At 39.1% G+C, this 15,828-nt stretch overlaps 1 protein-coding gene across 1 annotated transcript; it reads left to right on the forward strand.

The window, feature by feature from the left end:
- Nucleotides 1–8,353: 8,353 nt before the first annotated feature.
- On the forward strand, nt 8,354–11,575 carry LOC114182345 (pentatricopeptide repeat-containing protein At1g20230). The gene is made up of 2 exons (XM_028069206.1): nt 8,354–10,865; nt 11,084–11,575. Exon 1 carries the CDS (start codon nt 8,409–8,411, stop codon nt 10,653–10,655), a length of 2,247 nt encoding a protein of 748 aa, XP_027925007.1. The 5' UTR covers nt 8,354–8,408; the 3' UTR covers nt 10,656–10,865; nt 11,084–11,575.
- The last annotated feature ends 4,253 nt before the right edge of the window (nt 11,576–15,828 follow it).

Here is a 15,828-nt window from a genome sequence, read left to right on the forward strand (position 1 = left end):
AACTGAGCCACATCTTTCTTCATCCCCTGCCACCAGAAAGTTTCCTTGAGGTCCTGGTACATCTTAGTCATGCCAGGATGCAAGCTAAGACGACTCTTGTGTCCTTCCTCAAGGATCAACTTCCTCAACTCTGCGTCATCAGGTATGCATACTCTGCCTCGAAACCTCAGTATGCCATCATCACTCACAGCAAAGTCTCTAGCCTCATCTGATCCAAGCTGCTCTCTAACTCTGTTCAGACTAGCATCCAACAACTGTCTCTCTCTGACCGAGCCCAAGAAGTCACTAGATATAGTAAGGGTACTACACCTAATAGACTCGGACTCCAACTCCACCTGTAGTCTCATGTCTCTGAACTTCTCTAGTAGCTCTGCCTCTTTTATCATGAGATGTGCTGCGTGTACCGTCTTCCTACTCAAAGCATCTGCCACTACATTCGCCTTCCCTGGGTGATATAGGAGTTCAAAGTCGTAGTCCTTTAGGAATTCCATCCACCTCCTTTGCCTCATATTCAGCTCCTTCTGATCAAACAAGTACTTTAAACTTTTGTGGTCGCTGAACACCCGAAACTGAGCACCATACAGATAGTGCCTCCAGATCTTCAAGGCAAAAACTATCGCTGCCAACTCAAGGTCATGAGTGGGGTAATTACGCTCATGCACCTTAAGCTGTCGCGAAGCATATGCCACTGCCTTCCCTTCTTGCATCAAAACACATCCAAGTCCAAGGCGGGAGGCGTCACAGTAGACCTCAAACGGCTTTCCGACATCCGGGATCACAAGTATCGGTGCACTGGTCAGTCTCTTCTTTAGTTCCTGAAAACTCTCCTCACACTTATCCGTCCAGGTGAAGGGTTGGTCCTTCCGGGTAAGCAAAGTCAGAGGTGCCGCAATCTTGGAGAATCCCTCTATGAACCTCCTGTAGTATCCTGCTAACCCCACAAAGCTCCTGATCTCTGTGGCTGTTTTAGGACTTTCCCATCTTACCACTGCCTCGACCTTCGCTGGGTCCACTGCAATCCCCTGGGCGGATATCACATGCCCCAAAAACTGAACTTCGTCCAGCCAGAACTCACACTTGGACAGCTTGGCATACAGCTGCTTCTCTCTCAAAAAACCAAGCACCAATCTCAGGTGTTCTGCATGTTCCTCATGCGTCCTGGAGTAGATAAGGATGTCGTCTATGAAGACCACGACAAACTTATCTAGGAAAGGTCGGAAGATCCTGTTCATGTAGTCCATGAACACTGCCGGAGCGTTGGTCACACCAAACGGCATAACCACATACTTATAGTGGCCATACCTCGACCTGAAGGCTGTCTTCTGTACATCATCAGCCTTTACCAAAATCTGGTGATAACCCGATCGCAGATCTATCTTCGAGAACACCGATGACCCATGCAACTGATCCATCAAGTCATCAATCCTCGGGAGCGGGTACTTGTTCTTGATAGTCACCTTGTTCAGTTGCCTGTAATCCACACACAGGCGTGAACTCCCGTCCTTCTTCTTCACCAACAACACTGGTGCTCCCCAAGGTGAAGTGCTGGGTCGGATGAACTGTTTCTCCATCAGGTCTTCTATCTGTTTCTTGAGCTCTACTAACTCTGCTGGAGCCATACGATATGGGGCCATCGAGACTGGGCCTGTTCCTGGGACTAGATCAATGGAGAACTCCACTTCCCTACTGGGAGGCAACCCTGGTACCTCCTCCGGAAACACATCCACAAAGTCCTGGACGACTGGTATCACAGACGTCGTCTCTTCTCTCTCCACCTCCATGTGTGTGAAGATCACGTAGCACTGCGCACCGTCCTTTAGCTCTCTCATAACGTCCTGGGAGGATACCAACTCATGCTCCTCCGAGTCGGGAAACAACAGCTTCTTCTCCCGACAATCTATCAGAATGCGATTGGCAGAGAGCCAATCCATCCCTAAGATCACCTCCAACTCCTGTAGAGGTAGGCAGATTAAGTTCACCTTGTACCTGCGCCCCTCTACCTCCACTGGAAGCCTAGCACACAAGGACGACGTCCTGACCAAACCCGATGCCGGAGTAGACACCGCAAGCTCACACTGCAGCTCGCGCACCGGCAAACCCAACCGTTCAACACAAGCAAAAGACACAAAAGAGTGTGTCGCTCCAGAATCATACAACACACAGCAAGAAGAACCAGCTATCATGCAACTACCCATAACCAAGTTACCTGAGCCTGATGCCTCTGCCCCTGACATGGCGTACACTCTGCCCGTCACCTGAGGCCTGTTGCCTCTGTCTCTCCCCTGATGCTGCTGGGGTGCCTGAACTGGAGGTCGTGTCGCCGCCCTAGCAAGGTTGGGACAATCTCTCCCGAAGTGCCCTTCCTTGCCACAGTTATTGCACCGACGGTAACCCTCCCTACGCGGACACGCATACCTCGGGTGGGGTCCTCCACACGAGTAACACCGGACTCGACCCTGCTGCGGAGGAAAGCTCCTAGACTCCTGAGGCTGATGGTGTGGTCTATCATACGGTCTCCTCCGCTCCTCCTGTCTGGGCCTGGACCCAGATGGTCCACCAATCCTCTGGGGCGGCTGTGGCTGCTGTGGGCGCTGGCCTTCCACCTCGCGCTTCATCTTCTCCATCACCCTGGCCTTCTCTACCAGGGCGGCAAAGTCCTTGATGGACAAAGGGGCCACCATCAAGCGGATGTCACCGCGAAGTCCATTCTCGAACTTCCTGCATCGCCACTCCTCATCGAGCGGTAGGGTGTAGAAACGGCTGAGGTGTTTGAACCTCTCAGCATACTCTGCCACTGTCTTCCCTCCCTGGGTCAACTGGAGGAATTCCACCTCCTTGGCGTACCGAATGCTGTCTGGGAAGTACTCGGATAGAAACCTCTCCCTGAAGGTTTCCCATGTCACCGGCTCATCCCTCTCCTCCAGGATGGATCTGGTGCTGCTCCACCAATGCTCCGCCTCTCCCGTGAGCATATAGACCGAGAACGCCAACCTGTCCTCTGCAGGGCACATCTTGGCGTCGTAGATACGCTCCAGGTCCTTCAGCCATTGGTCTGCGGCGTCAGGACTAGCCTTCCCATCAAACTTCGCCGGGTGGTGTTTCAGAAAGTCCTCCAAGCTCCACTCCCTGACCGCAGGTCGTGGCTCAGGACCAAACACAGGTGTCGTCGTCCTGCTCTCCTCCATCTGGCGGAGGGCCTCCATATGCTGCCTATGAGCATCCTCAGCAGCTACCCTTGCAGCCTCCATCTGCTGCATCACTGCCTGCTGCTGCTCGAGCGACGCCGCCTGTCGCTGCATGGATGCCTCATGCTGCTGCATCATCACAGCACTCTGCTGCGTCATCGCTGCTACCATCGCCTCCATAGCTCTGGCGATATCTGATGTGTCCCCCTGGGATGACTGAGAAGTCCGGCGAGGAGGTGCCATAGTCCACTGGCACAGAGAAAATCACTTGGTTAGACTCGACAAAGGCAAGAATTTAACTAAGAATACTCAGAAGACACAGAGAAAGCTAAGCGGACATCCAAGTCCACAGACCTAAGGAATGACCGCTCTGATACCATAAATGTAACGTCCCATTTAATTTAATACGTAAAATTAAAGGAAACGTCACGTGATAAAGGCATAATAACGCAGTCCAGGGTTCCTTAACATTACCCCTACGAAACTAGGCACACCACGATGCCGATAAAGGAAAGCTGAAATACGGGTACACGTAGAATGAAGTGTAGAAATACGGAAAGAAAATACATGGGCCGTGGCCCTGAATAAACACGAGGACACTCCAGCCCAGATGGCTAAGCTATTGGATCGCTGCTCCCTTGCTGACCACGAGGAACTCGCCCATCTGCTCCCATCAACCCGAGTTGATGATCATCGCAAGAAGAACAGCCACATACATCACAAACATACAACAAAACGGGTAAGCTAGAGCTAACAACATGCATCATGCAGTCAAACATATTTTCATCATCTCATATTCACACAGCAACCAAACATGTTATGACTCTTCATCCATTACACTACGACTCGACTCGACTCATCCGGATACGTATAACTTGGTCGGATTCAGCGGATGCTTGCACTTGTGTGGGTACCCCTGCTCGAACCTGAGCTGCTCGATCCTGAGCCATGTATTACCAGTGTTACAATAAATCAAATCTCTCCCACCACAAGGTTAGCCCTTAATGAGTTTCAGGCCTCCTGCTACTCCCACCACAAGAGTCAGTCCGCTCTAAGTGAGACTAACTGACTCCTCGGAGCGTCAGGATGCAACCTTACCTTGAATCCTTACCTAGTTATACAGATGGGGCACCACCATGAACACCCACTAACAGGGGCCATGGAATTACGTCCCGACCACTGAAGCGCAACCCCGGAGGTCTCACCTAGAGACCCCAAGGAATTATACGCTGACACGGACCAACGTTCATACATCAGCAATTTGCGAATATTAAATTATATTTTTCCAATTCCATCTCAACCTTTGAAGTTCAATCCTCATATCAATCCTCTCACAATCCCTACCTCTGATCATTACCACCCCGATGAGTCTGGGGCCTAGTTTCACATCAATATCATGTTCCTTTAATTTCAAACCACCCATTTTAATTCGCATGTTAAGCCTCATACCAACTCATTCTTCCACAATTCATGAATCATGCCAAACATATATTTCATACTCCATTATATACCCATACATCATCACACAATCATGCCCAATCAAAACAGATCACACGGGAAGCATTGAAAGTCCAAAACATAGCGCAGCCTCGCCCAGCATCTCGCCCAGGCTGAGGGGCCTCGCTCAGGCGAGATGTCTCGCTCAGGCGAGCCTCCCCTCGCCTAGGCGAGAGCACAAAAACAAGGGTGTGGCAATTACGGGATCTCGCTTAAGCGAGATCCCTCTCGCCTGGGCGAGTGGCCAGCTCGCTCAAAAGGTGAGCGAGTCGCCTGGGCGAGATTTCGTGCAGAGATCTCCCTGTTTCATCTCGCCTAGGCGAGATTGACTCGCTTGGGCGAGATCTACAGGTCTCGCCACTGTTCACCACTGTAACAGTCAAGTTTTCTGATCAAACAACGCATGCAAAGTATCTCCACACATCAAAACAACAGATCTAACCACGAAATCAACAAACGACGCATAAACAGTTCCAAAGGACTCGAAAACTAGAACCCTAACTTCCCGTACCTGAGATTCGAGCTAGCGAAACGTTCCGACACTCCCCCGACACCGAACACACGAGCACAGCAGCTCAAGGGGCGAATGGAACACTGAAAGGATAGAGAAACAGGAGCACAAATGGGTTATTTGGAAACTCTAACGGAAAGAAACGAGAAGGATCATGGAGACGAGGATGGCTAGCATAGTACTTACATGGGGTAGAGGATAGCTTCGAACGGCTCAACGACGGTGGGGGCGGAACCCTAGCAGAGGGTGTGGCGGCTGCGGCTCAAGGTAAGGGCAGGGTGTCCTTCTCTGAAGTGTAGGGTACCCTGGCTTAGGGCAGACCTAAGACTTATATACCCTGGGCCAACCCTTAGGCCCACTTAGGGGCAGCCCACTAATCTTTGTGGCTGGAAAAACACAACAAAAAAAAAAAAGAAAAACAGAAAATGGGCCTTACATTTTGCACTGGATAATTTTGTCCTAATTTGTTTCATCACAGAAGAAAAATACAAAACAGTTTAGTAATTATTTTTAAAAATTAAATTTTAATATCATTACAAAATAATAATGAGCTGTATAAAATAAAATAAAAATGGGATGTCAGTTACCATTATCATCTTACAACCTGCTTGGACTTTAAAAGTAGACAGACCTGAGTAGCATAATTTAGGATTCCCAAAGAAACTTTAATGCAATGCATACCATATTAATAGATGAAAATTATATAAATTTAAATATGAGTTAAAAAATTTAATACGGGTAGAAATAAGAAAGTTAAATATTTGATAAACATAAAGTGGTTGTGTTAGAAATTATGTAAAAAATCTTTTATATAGGCAATTTATGTTTTAAAAAGTTTAATCTTCCAAATTTATTTAAGGAAAAACTTTCTTATCAATATATTAAAATTATTTGTTTTTATGTCTAACTGATACGAAAACAAGCATATCATAAGATTCAAATGCTGTATAAGAAAAACAAGATACATAAGCATTAAGCATCTCTTATTATGAACAATTTATATGTTAGAAGTTGTCAATTTTTCCTTTTATCCCAGTAAAAAATTAATATTGTTTAAAAAATAATAAATAGTTATCTCGTTAAACTAATATGTATGAATGTTGAAAATTTAACCGATCATAGTTAAAAAAATTAAAATTAAATTTTAAGGTTTTAATTTGAAAATAATATCTAATTTTTTACGTAAACAACTTATATATTAGAGGTGATTAATCTTAATAAAAAAAATTCCAACAATGTTATTAAAACCAACGATTTATCTCGTTTTCCGACTCAGGTAGAGATAATAATGTTACATTAGGGTAAGACTCGATCATTATATAAGAAAAATCAAGATCAATAAATATTAAATCTAAAAAAATTATGTTATAAGTGGGGTCGAGTATCTTATTTGAATAAAATAGTGAATCTTTTAACCTATTCCTCTAATTATACATATAGATTATTTGATTATAAATAATAAATAGTTATTTCATATGAAAATTTAGCCAATTTAGTTGAAAATAAATAAACAAAAGTTAGTAAGTTAAGTGTTGTGTAAGCCGAACACATAGTTTGTGTATTTATTGTTGCTAAATACAAGAAAAATTAATTTATTATGATTAAATTTGAATGAGTTTTATTTTATACAAGATGTAGATATTTGCATTAATAAATTCAATTCATTCTCAATATTACTTTTATTAAAAATGTAATATCATATTCTTGTCGTTGACCTTTTAAGTTCGAAAACTTTAAATCAATGTGGTATAGAATTAATTAATTTTTAAGTCACTGAACTTTTTAACTAGTGTAGTATATAATTAATTGAACTTTTGAGTCTGATTATTTTATTGCGAATATAAATATTTTTTCAACAAATAATATCAAACAAACCTATTTCAAAATTATAAAATTCAAACTAACGGCAAAATTTTGTTACAAGTGTTTCTTCTATTGTTTTGGATAATTTTTAATTCAAAATCGAACTGAATCACGTGATCAATACCTCTTTTAATTCGTGTATGGATTTAATCTTATATAAAATGAGCAAAGATCTCAATTAAGTATTTCATCTCTCTCCGATGCATATTAATATTTGATTCTTTTAAGTACATAGTATTATAATCAACATGTTATAGTTTGTATTTATTGTCGTTAAATATGTTTAAACGTTTATTTTTATCATTAATATCTAAATCATTCAAGCACATAATATTTAGGAAAACTATTCATCCATTTGATCTTTCGATCAATGGATGTAAATTTTTTTATTGAAATTGTTGCCTTATCATTCAATGTTTGTATCCTTTATTTAATTTTGGAAACTAAACACATCATAATTAAGTTAGAAAAGAAAATCAATTTTAACTAATTTTACACAACTTTGACAGAAACTAAATATTAGAGGTGACAAAAAAAATGGACCCAATCCAATTTTGCTCCGATCCAATCCATTTAAAATACATTTTATTAAAAATTCAATTTATTTAAAATTTATTTGAATAGATATGGATTTCAATCTAATCTACATTTTATATATTTTGTGGATTGAGTATTCATTCTATAAATCAAAAATTTCAAATATGGATAATCCAAAAAATTCAAAATTTCAATTTAAATTTTTAGTTGGGTTAGACTAAAGGTTGAGATGGACTAGGCTAAATTTAGACTCGGATGGGCCTTGCTCGATGACCTGTATAGACAAGACAGGCCCGACGACCCTGAAGGGTCAGGCGGGCTTGACAACCAAAACGGGTTGGGCGGACCTAAAGACATGAACAGGTTAGGCGGGAACGACAAATCTAATCCATGCCCACCCCTACTAAACACGCACATTTTTTATGTAAGTAAATCACATTATCAAAAATAATTTGTAACTCAACTTAGTCATGAAAGACCAAAAGGCAAGAAAATAGTAATTAAAAGTAATTACACAATAAAAACATGATTAAAATATGCTTATAATGAGTGATTATTAAGAGAAAATGTTAGCTTTTTAGTACAGTTAAATTATCTACCAAAAAGGAAGTAAAGAAAATAATTAGAGTTATTTAAATAAAAAATAAAATAAAATAAATTATGTTGTTTAGGTAAACATAATAATAATATTTTTACGTTACTAAAATAAAGTGATAAAGGTTGAATAAACCCAAACCCTCTTCCCCTTTTGCCATGAGCATGTCATCGAATATTTGATCAGACATCACTGAGAAGAGTGAGTGAGTGAGGGTGCTATGTTCCACGTCCTCTCACAATGTCTGTCGTCTCCGACGGCCACCCTGTCGCAGGCGCGTCAAGCCCACGCCTTGATCCTCAAACTGAACCTCTTCTCCGACACCCACCTCACCACCACCCTCCTCTCTCTCTACGCCAACACCCACTCTCTCTCCACCCCCCAACTCTCCCTCACCCTCTCCTCCCACCTCCCCCACCCCACCCTCTTCTCCTTCTCCTCACTCATCCAAGCCTTCGCCCGCTCTTCCCACTTCCCCCACGTCCTCACCGCATTCTCCCACCTCGCCCCCCGCGGCCTCGTCTCCGATGCCTTCCTCCTCCCCACCACCATTAAGTCATGCGCCATCCTCCGCGCCCTCAACCAGGGCCAACAGGTCCACGCCTTCGCCCTCGCATCTGGGTTTCTCTCGGATTCCATCGTCGCCTCCTCGTTGATCCAGATGTACCTCAAATGTGATCGCATTCTCGATGCAAGGAAACTGTTCGACAGAATGCCTGAGAGAGATGTCGTTGTCTGGAGTGCCATGATCGCTGGCTACTCGCGCCTTGGACTTGTGGATGAGGCCAGAGGGCTTTTTGGTGAGATGAGGAGTTCTGGGGTGGAGCCCAATTTGGTGACGTGGAATGGCATGCTTGCTGGGCTTAGTAATAATGGGTTGTATGACGAGGCGGTGGGGATGTTTCGGGTGATGTTGTTGGAAGGGTTTTTGCCTGACGGGAGTACTGTTTCGTGTGTGCTTCCTTCTGTGGGGTGCTTGGAGGATGTGGTGATGGGATCTCAGGTTCATGGTTATGTGATCAAGCAGGGGCTGTTATGTGACAAGTTTGTGGTTAGTGCTATGCTTGATATGTATGGGAAATGTGGCTGTGTGAAGGAGATGAGTAGGGTGTTTGATGAAGTGGAGGAAATGGAAATCGGGTCTTTGAATGCTTTTCTTACTGGCTTGTCGCGGAATGGTATGGTTGACGCCGCGTTGGAGGTGTTTAACAGGTTAAAGGACCAGAAAATGGAGTTGAATGTTGTGACATGGACTTCGGTAATTGCTAGCTGTTCCCAGAATGGCAAGGATTTCGAGGCTTTGGAGCTTTTTAGAGATATGCAGGCTTATGGGGTGGAGCCTAATGCTGTGACAATCCCAAGCTTGATTCCTGCTTGTGGGAATATTTCAGCCTTGACACACGGGAAGGAAATTCATTGCTTTTCTCTTAGAAAGGGGATTTTTGATGACGTATATGTAGGTAGTGCGTTGATAGATATGTATGCCAAATGTGGGAGAATTCAGTTGTCCCGGCGTTGTTTTGACAATATGTTGGCCCCAAATTTGGTTTCGTGGAATGCTGTTATGAGTGGATATGCAATGCATGGAAAGGCTAAGGAAACAATGGAGATGTTTCATATGATGCAGCAGAGTGGCCAGAAGCCGGATTCGATTACATTTACGTGTGTTTTATCAGCATGTGCGCAAAATGGCTTGACTGAAGAAGGATGGCATTATTATAATAGTATGTCCAAAGAACATGGCATTGAGCCTAAAATGGAACATTATGCTTGCATGGTGACTCTGCTCAGTCGTGTTGGAAAACTTGAAGAGGCTTACTCTATCATTAAGGAAATGCCATTTGAACCTGATGCTTGTGTATGGGGAGCCCTGCTAAGTTCTTGCAGAGTTCACAATAATTTGAGTTTAGGTGAAATTGCTGCAGAGAAGCTTTTTCCGTTAGAACCAGCAAACCCTGGGAACTACGTTCTTTTGTCCAATATCTATGCTTCAAAGGGCTTGTGGGAGGAAGAAAATAGAATACGTGAAATGATGAAAAGTAAGGGATTGAGGAAAAACCCTGGATATAGTTGGATTGAAGTTGGACACAAAGTGCACATGCTTCTTGCCGGTGACCAATCACATCCACAGATGAAAGATATCTTGGAGAAGTTGGATAAATTGAATATGGAGATGAAGAAGTCTGGTTACCTCCCCAAGACTAACTTTGTGCTGCAAGATGTGGAGGAACAGGATAAGGAGCAAATATTGTGCGGGCACAGTGAGAAGTTAGCTGTAGTATTAGGGCTACTCAACACAAGTCCAGGACAACCTCTTCAAGTAATTAAAAACCTGAGAATATGTGATGACTGCCATGCTGTGATAAAAGCAATAAGCAGATTGGAAGGAAGAGAAATTTATATAAGGGACACAAATCGTTTTCACCATATCAAAGACGGTGTTTGTTCATGTGGAGATTTTTGGTAAATGGCCATGGTTTTATCGGAACTTATATTCAAGAGGGGTCAAAATTCTGCCGTGGATCCACCCTGTGGATGAGAGAATGTATTATAATCATGATTATTTGCAGCCAAGAATTTGATGCCATCCATGTAGTTAAGCATCTCGAGAATGAAGACACGTGTGCTTCATCTTTTGGTGGCTGGAAGCTGAATAATTCTCAGTTGTTTTCAACTGGTAAAAATTTATCTTCTCTTCCCTTTGTTATTGTAATCAAGATTTATAGTAGCCGGATGGAGAGGAGACAACTTTCAGGACTCAGGATGCAACTATGCGAGCAGAAAATTTGAGGAACTCTAACATTATAACTGCCTAATTATATATTTTTCTATTATTTGAAGTCTCTTATGGTTTGAGACTTGAACATCTGTAAAGCTATTGACATGTTAATGCAGATGGCTCTCTTCCTTTGACACGGGCCCTCCTTTTCAAGGCTTAATATGTTTTTATCAGCTAGATCGAGGAAACAGGTGATGAAGAAGAATTCCAAGAAAACTGTATACGGAATTGTCAAACAGATCATCTAGGATTTTTTCTGACAACTCGTGGTCTGATTCCCTAGACTTTCCTTTGCAAGGGTCGCTGTGTCCATGTCAGTGGTAAATACCTGATTTCACATCAATTAGTAGATTCAAACACATGTTGATTTGTGATACTTCTCAGAGTCTTCATAGGCTCAAGACCCCCTTCCAGAATGTTTTTTTCTCTGGAGCAGAGCATATATTTCTTCTGTTTACGTTAGGTTCTTGTGACATTGGACTAAAATATTTATCATAATAAATGCGGGTTCTTTAAGTGTCTGTAATTTTATGTGGGTATGAAGGCACCTTTTACGGATGCCTTGTGAATTTTGGAGACGTGATTCCTTAACTTCTGCTGCATGACAATTTCTGGAGATTTTGTTCATTTTTTTACTGAATCTTTTCACCTGCTTGGCTGCAGTTGATTTTTGGGCTTTGATTATTCATTATGCGGTTTATTAGTAACACTACTCTTGACTAGTATAAGATTCTGCATTCAAGAAGCATACTTGTTTTTTCAAGAACTAAGGCTAATAATGCAGGTGCATTTTTTCCATGTAAAACTTCTAAGTTATGGTGTCTAAGAGTGTGATAAGGCCAAAATGTCTCTAAACCTACTTGGTAAAGGATTTTTCTTCCTTCATCCCTATAATTTCTAGTTGCACCCGATAGTTTTTAAATAACCATTTTATCCTCCGTAATTTCAATATTGGTCAAAATTCAGAAAATATTGAAGCAATTAGCAATTAACGTTTTGTTGAATTGTGCATGCATTAAAAGAATCATCTGCAGTTGGCAAAAAGCATTTCCCACAAAACTGATACCTCATTATAATTCAGAACAAAAATTATGGATGATTAAAAATGAAATTACCAGAAAAAATTAAAATTAAGGATTTCATAAAATATAGAAACAAAAAATATAATTAAGCCGATAATAAAAAAAAAAATCATAGTATCAAAAAGCACTGTAGATATGGTTTCCAATCAAAGTAAAAAATGTATTTTCATAATTTACACTTTTTTACTTCCAAAAATCCTCAAACCAACCCTTCTACTTCAGTGTTTTGAAAGGATAATTGGAAATGAAAATTATATTTCAAATAATCACTTTTACAAAGAAAGAAGTTGTTGTTTGAATACACAATGTCACTTTAATTTATTGCAAAAAGAACATATAATTGAAAGAGAAAAAATAATAATAAATAAAACAACTAAAATATGCAATTGAAATGCACGTAGTTGTCGATAATAGATAATGGAGACTATGATGATATTGACAACAAAGGTTATCCCATGTAAACAAGTTTTCTTGGTAAATTAATTAAGATGTCAATTAAATTCATCGGATTTTAGTGACAAAGTTTTCAAAGTATAACCTTCAAAAGAATTCTTCTTATAAATAAGAATAGACTTGTAAAGTTCGTTTTTATATAATGAAAGTTGTCAATGGTGCACTTCCAACAACCTTAAAAAGATAAGGTTATTTAGATTTTTTTATTTTTTCTTTGTGACGGAACATTTGTCGCAAGCGAGTGTAATCTTGCGGATATTATCTTTAGAAAATTTAATAATAGGACTGATATTGAATAGGAATTATTTATGAACTAGTGTGTTGCACGTTTAATTTTGTTACAAAGTTAACATGATATAAATTTTTATTCATTGCTCTTTATTCATTTTTCGTTGTGGTCCTTTATTGGTTTAAAACATATTGTCATATAAGAAATGTTTTGCTTATTTTTTTTTTAATCAAGGTAGCGTTTTTTTCTTTTTAATTTATCAAAATGGACAACTTTTAAAAGAAAGATGATATTTTCGGATTTAAAAAAAGACCTTTAATTTTTATTTGTTCAAAATGTAGTCTTCTAATTTTTAAAAATGTTCAATTTGTTCTTTTTTTAGATTGACATTAACGTCATGTCTGTATATTTTTACGTGTCATATTATTGTTATATGATAATGTTTGTTTTCAATTTAGTCTTCTTATTTATAATTTTGATTTAATTTGATTTTTTTTAAATGAAGCAATTTGGTCTCTCTCAAATTTGAGATCAAATTAGTAATTAAACTTAATTACAACTTATATAAACATGTTAAAATATTTTTAATGTGACAAGTGTCACTTTATATTTATATTTTTAATATTTTTAAAATATTATAAGTTTAAATAGGGATTTTTTATGTACAAATGTAAAAAAAAAAAGTAATTTGAATATGTTGGAGTGATTTGCTATATATATATATATATATATATATATATATTTTTTTTTTAAATTTAACATGAATATATAAATATATGTATAAGTTGTAATTAAGTTTAATTACTAATTTGGTATCAAATTTGAGAGGGGCTAAATTGCTTCATTTTAAAAGAAAAAAATATTAAATTGAATCAAAATTATAAATAAGGGGACTAAATTAAAAACTAGTCCAACGAAAATGATCAAATTGAATATTTTGAAAAGATTGAAAAACTAAATTAAACAAATAAAAAACTAAAGATTTTTTTAAAAATTCAAAGAAAATTAGAAGACTAAATTTGATATTAAACTTATAAACATGAATAAGTTATGCCAAGAACCAAGATAATACAATTTCTGAAGAAGTTTTGTTACATGAACAATAATGATATTATCATGGTACAACTTTAATTTAAATACACTAAATTAAAGTCAAAAGTCGTATTACCATAACACAACTTCAACTTAAAATGTTCTGTACTAAAATTGTATATTGTAATAAAGTGATACAACTTCTCTACGATCAAATCATTTCAAAGTAAAATAGATTTATTTATATCTAATAGGATTGTGTAGGATGAGAAACATGGACCAAACACATGTAGATGCCATATCCATCTTCCATTTTCTTCTTAGAACAATGTTATAATTACTTACCTCAATGAAATGAGAAATCTTCATAAGGAAGACTTGACTTTAAACGTCACAAGGAAAGGAAATGTTTGAACGTATGAATCATGATTCATGAATCCCCACAATTATTTATTATGTTCTACCAAATTTTGGGACAATTTCTTGGAACAGAACCCCTTTTTGACTTATGGACATTATTCTTGTCAAATGTAAACACACCAAAGTCAAAGATTGTGTATCTTTTGACACAAACAAAATAAATAAATGTGTACCTCTTCTATAATGAAAACAAAAGAAATAAATTAGTTTCGAAATAAAGATAAATTATATTTGAATAATTAAACGATACTAACAAATCATCTTTAATTAGAGACTTGATTTTGTTTTTATATTTGAGATAGAAGAAAATAATTACATGCAAAGTAAATAATATCGTAAAGTAAAATAGTTTCACATCTCATCAAATTATGTACATTTATTATAAGATAGATTTATTAACTTTTTCCATAATATATTGTACTGTATGTCCCATCGGTTAATCGGCCAAAGTCAATCCTCAGGCCATCGGACAAGATTGGAAAAACTCATATATAAAACACCATCGGTCGAACGGCCTGGTCAATAAATTGCGTATGACCATCGGTCAATCGGTTCTACAAACAAACCATCTAGCAACGTTAGGAGACCATCGGTCGAACGACCTGGTGAACAAGTTGTAAGACCATCGGTGAAACAGTTATACAAATAAGTCACTATATCGTCAGAAGCAATCGGTTTATCGGTTTCGCAAACCACGTTCAGGCCTATCGGTCAATCGGTAACGCACAAACGAGTGACATTCTGGTCCCCAATGTGACATCGGTCGATCAGCCCCACACGAACAACACCTTAACCTAATAAAGGACAATCAGTCGATCAACCATCGGGTCGATCGGTCGATCAATCTCTTTAGATTCGCGTAGTCCTTTACATACGTCCATCGGTCGATCAGCCATACACGAATCGTTCACTTGTTAAAAACAGGGTATAACTAATCCAGTCAAGCGGCCATCGGTCGCACGGTCAAACAACCAGTCAGCCGGGTTAATTAACGTTAAACAAGTCAGTAATCTTGATTAAAGGATTATTGGGCCGTAATTAAGGAACCCTAATCATAGGCCCACACCGTAGGACCCAAAGGTAGGTTGGTGAGAATCTTAATTTCGCATTTATTACAGCAGTTACACTGATATACCGATCCGTCCTTTACTGACTTAAGCATCGGAGCCCCTTAGACACGTACCCCGATCGTCATCCCAGCCGATCGAGCTAAGGAGTGGATTTTCTTGGAGAAGTTACAGTTGTCGTGAAAAGTGGAATAAGCTTAAAGAGGTTCTTTAGTAGGCTCTTGGTCCCTATACCCGAAACACATATTAACGTATTCCTATTAAATTCAAAAATTTTACATTATTAAGCTATGAAAAATAACTATCAATACCATTTTTTTTAAATACTTGTCCTGAATATAATCTAGGAATTGTAGATTAGTTTTACACAAGTAAGTGTAAATTACATTTTTTTTTTCTTATATTTAAAATGAATGAGAGTAATTATCAAACTAATTTATAGTTTGTTCTCTTTTTAACTTGTATTCATTACCCTCTTACTTTTTATGTCATTTTGTTTATCTATTTTAACAAAATTATGACTTTAATACAATTCTCAATTTAATAATTAATAATAAAAAGTAACAAAACACTGTCAG

This window comes from Vigna unguiculata, chromosome 4, assembly GCF_004118075.2.
Source record: "Vigna unguiculata cultivar IT97K-499-35 chromosome 4, ASM411807v1, whole genome shotgun sequence".
NCBI classification, from domain to species: Eukaryota; Viridiplantae; Streptophyta; class Magnoliopsida; order Fabales; family Fabaceae; genus Vigna; species Vigna unguiculata.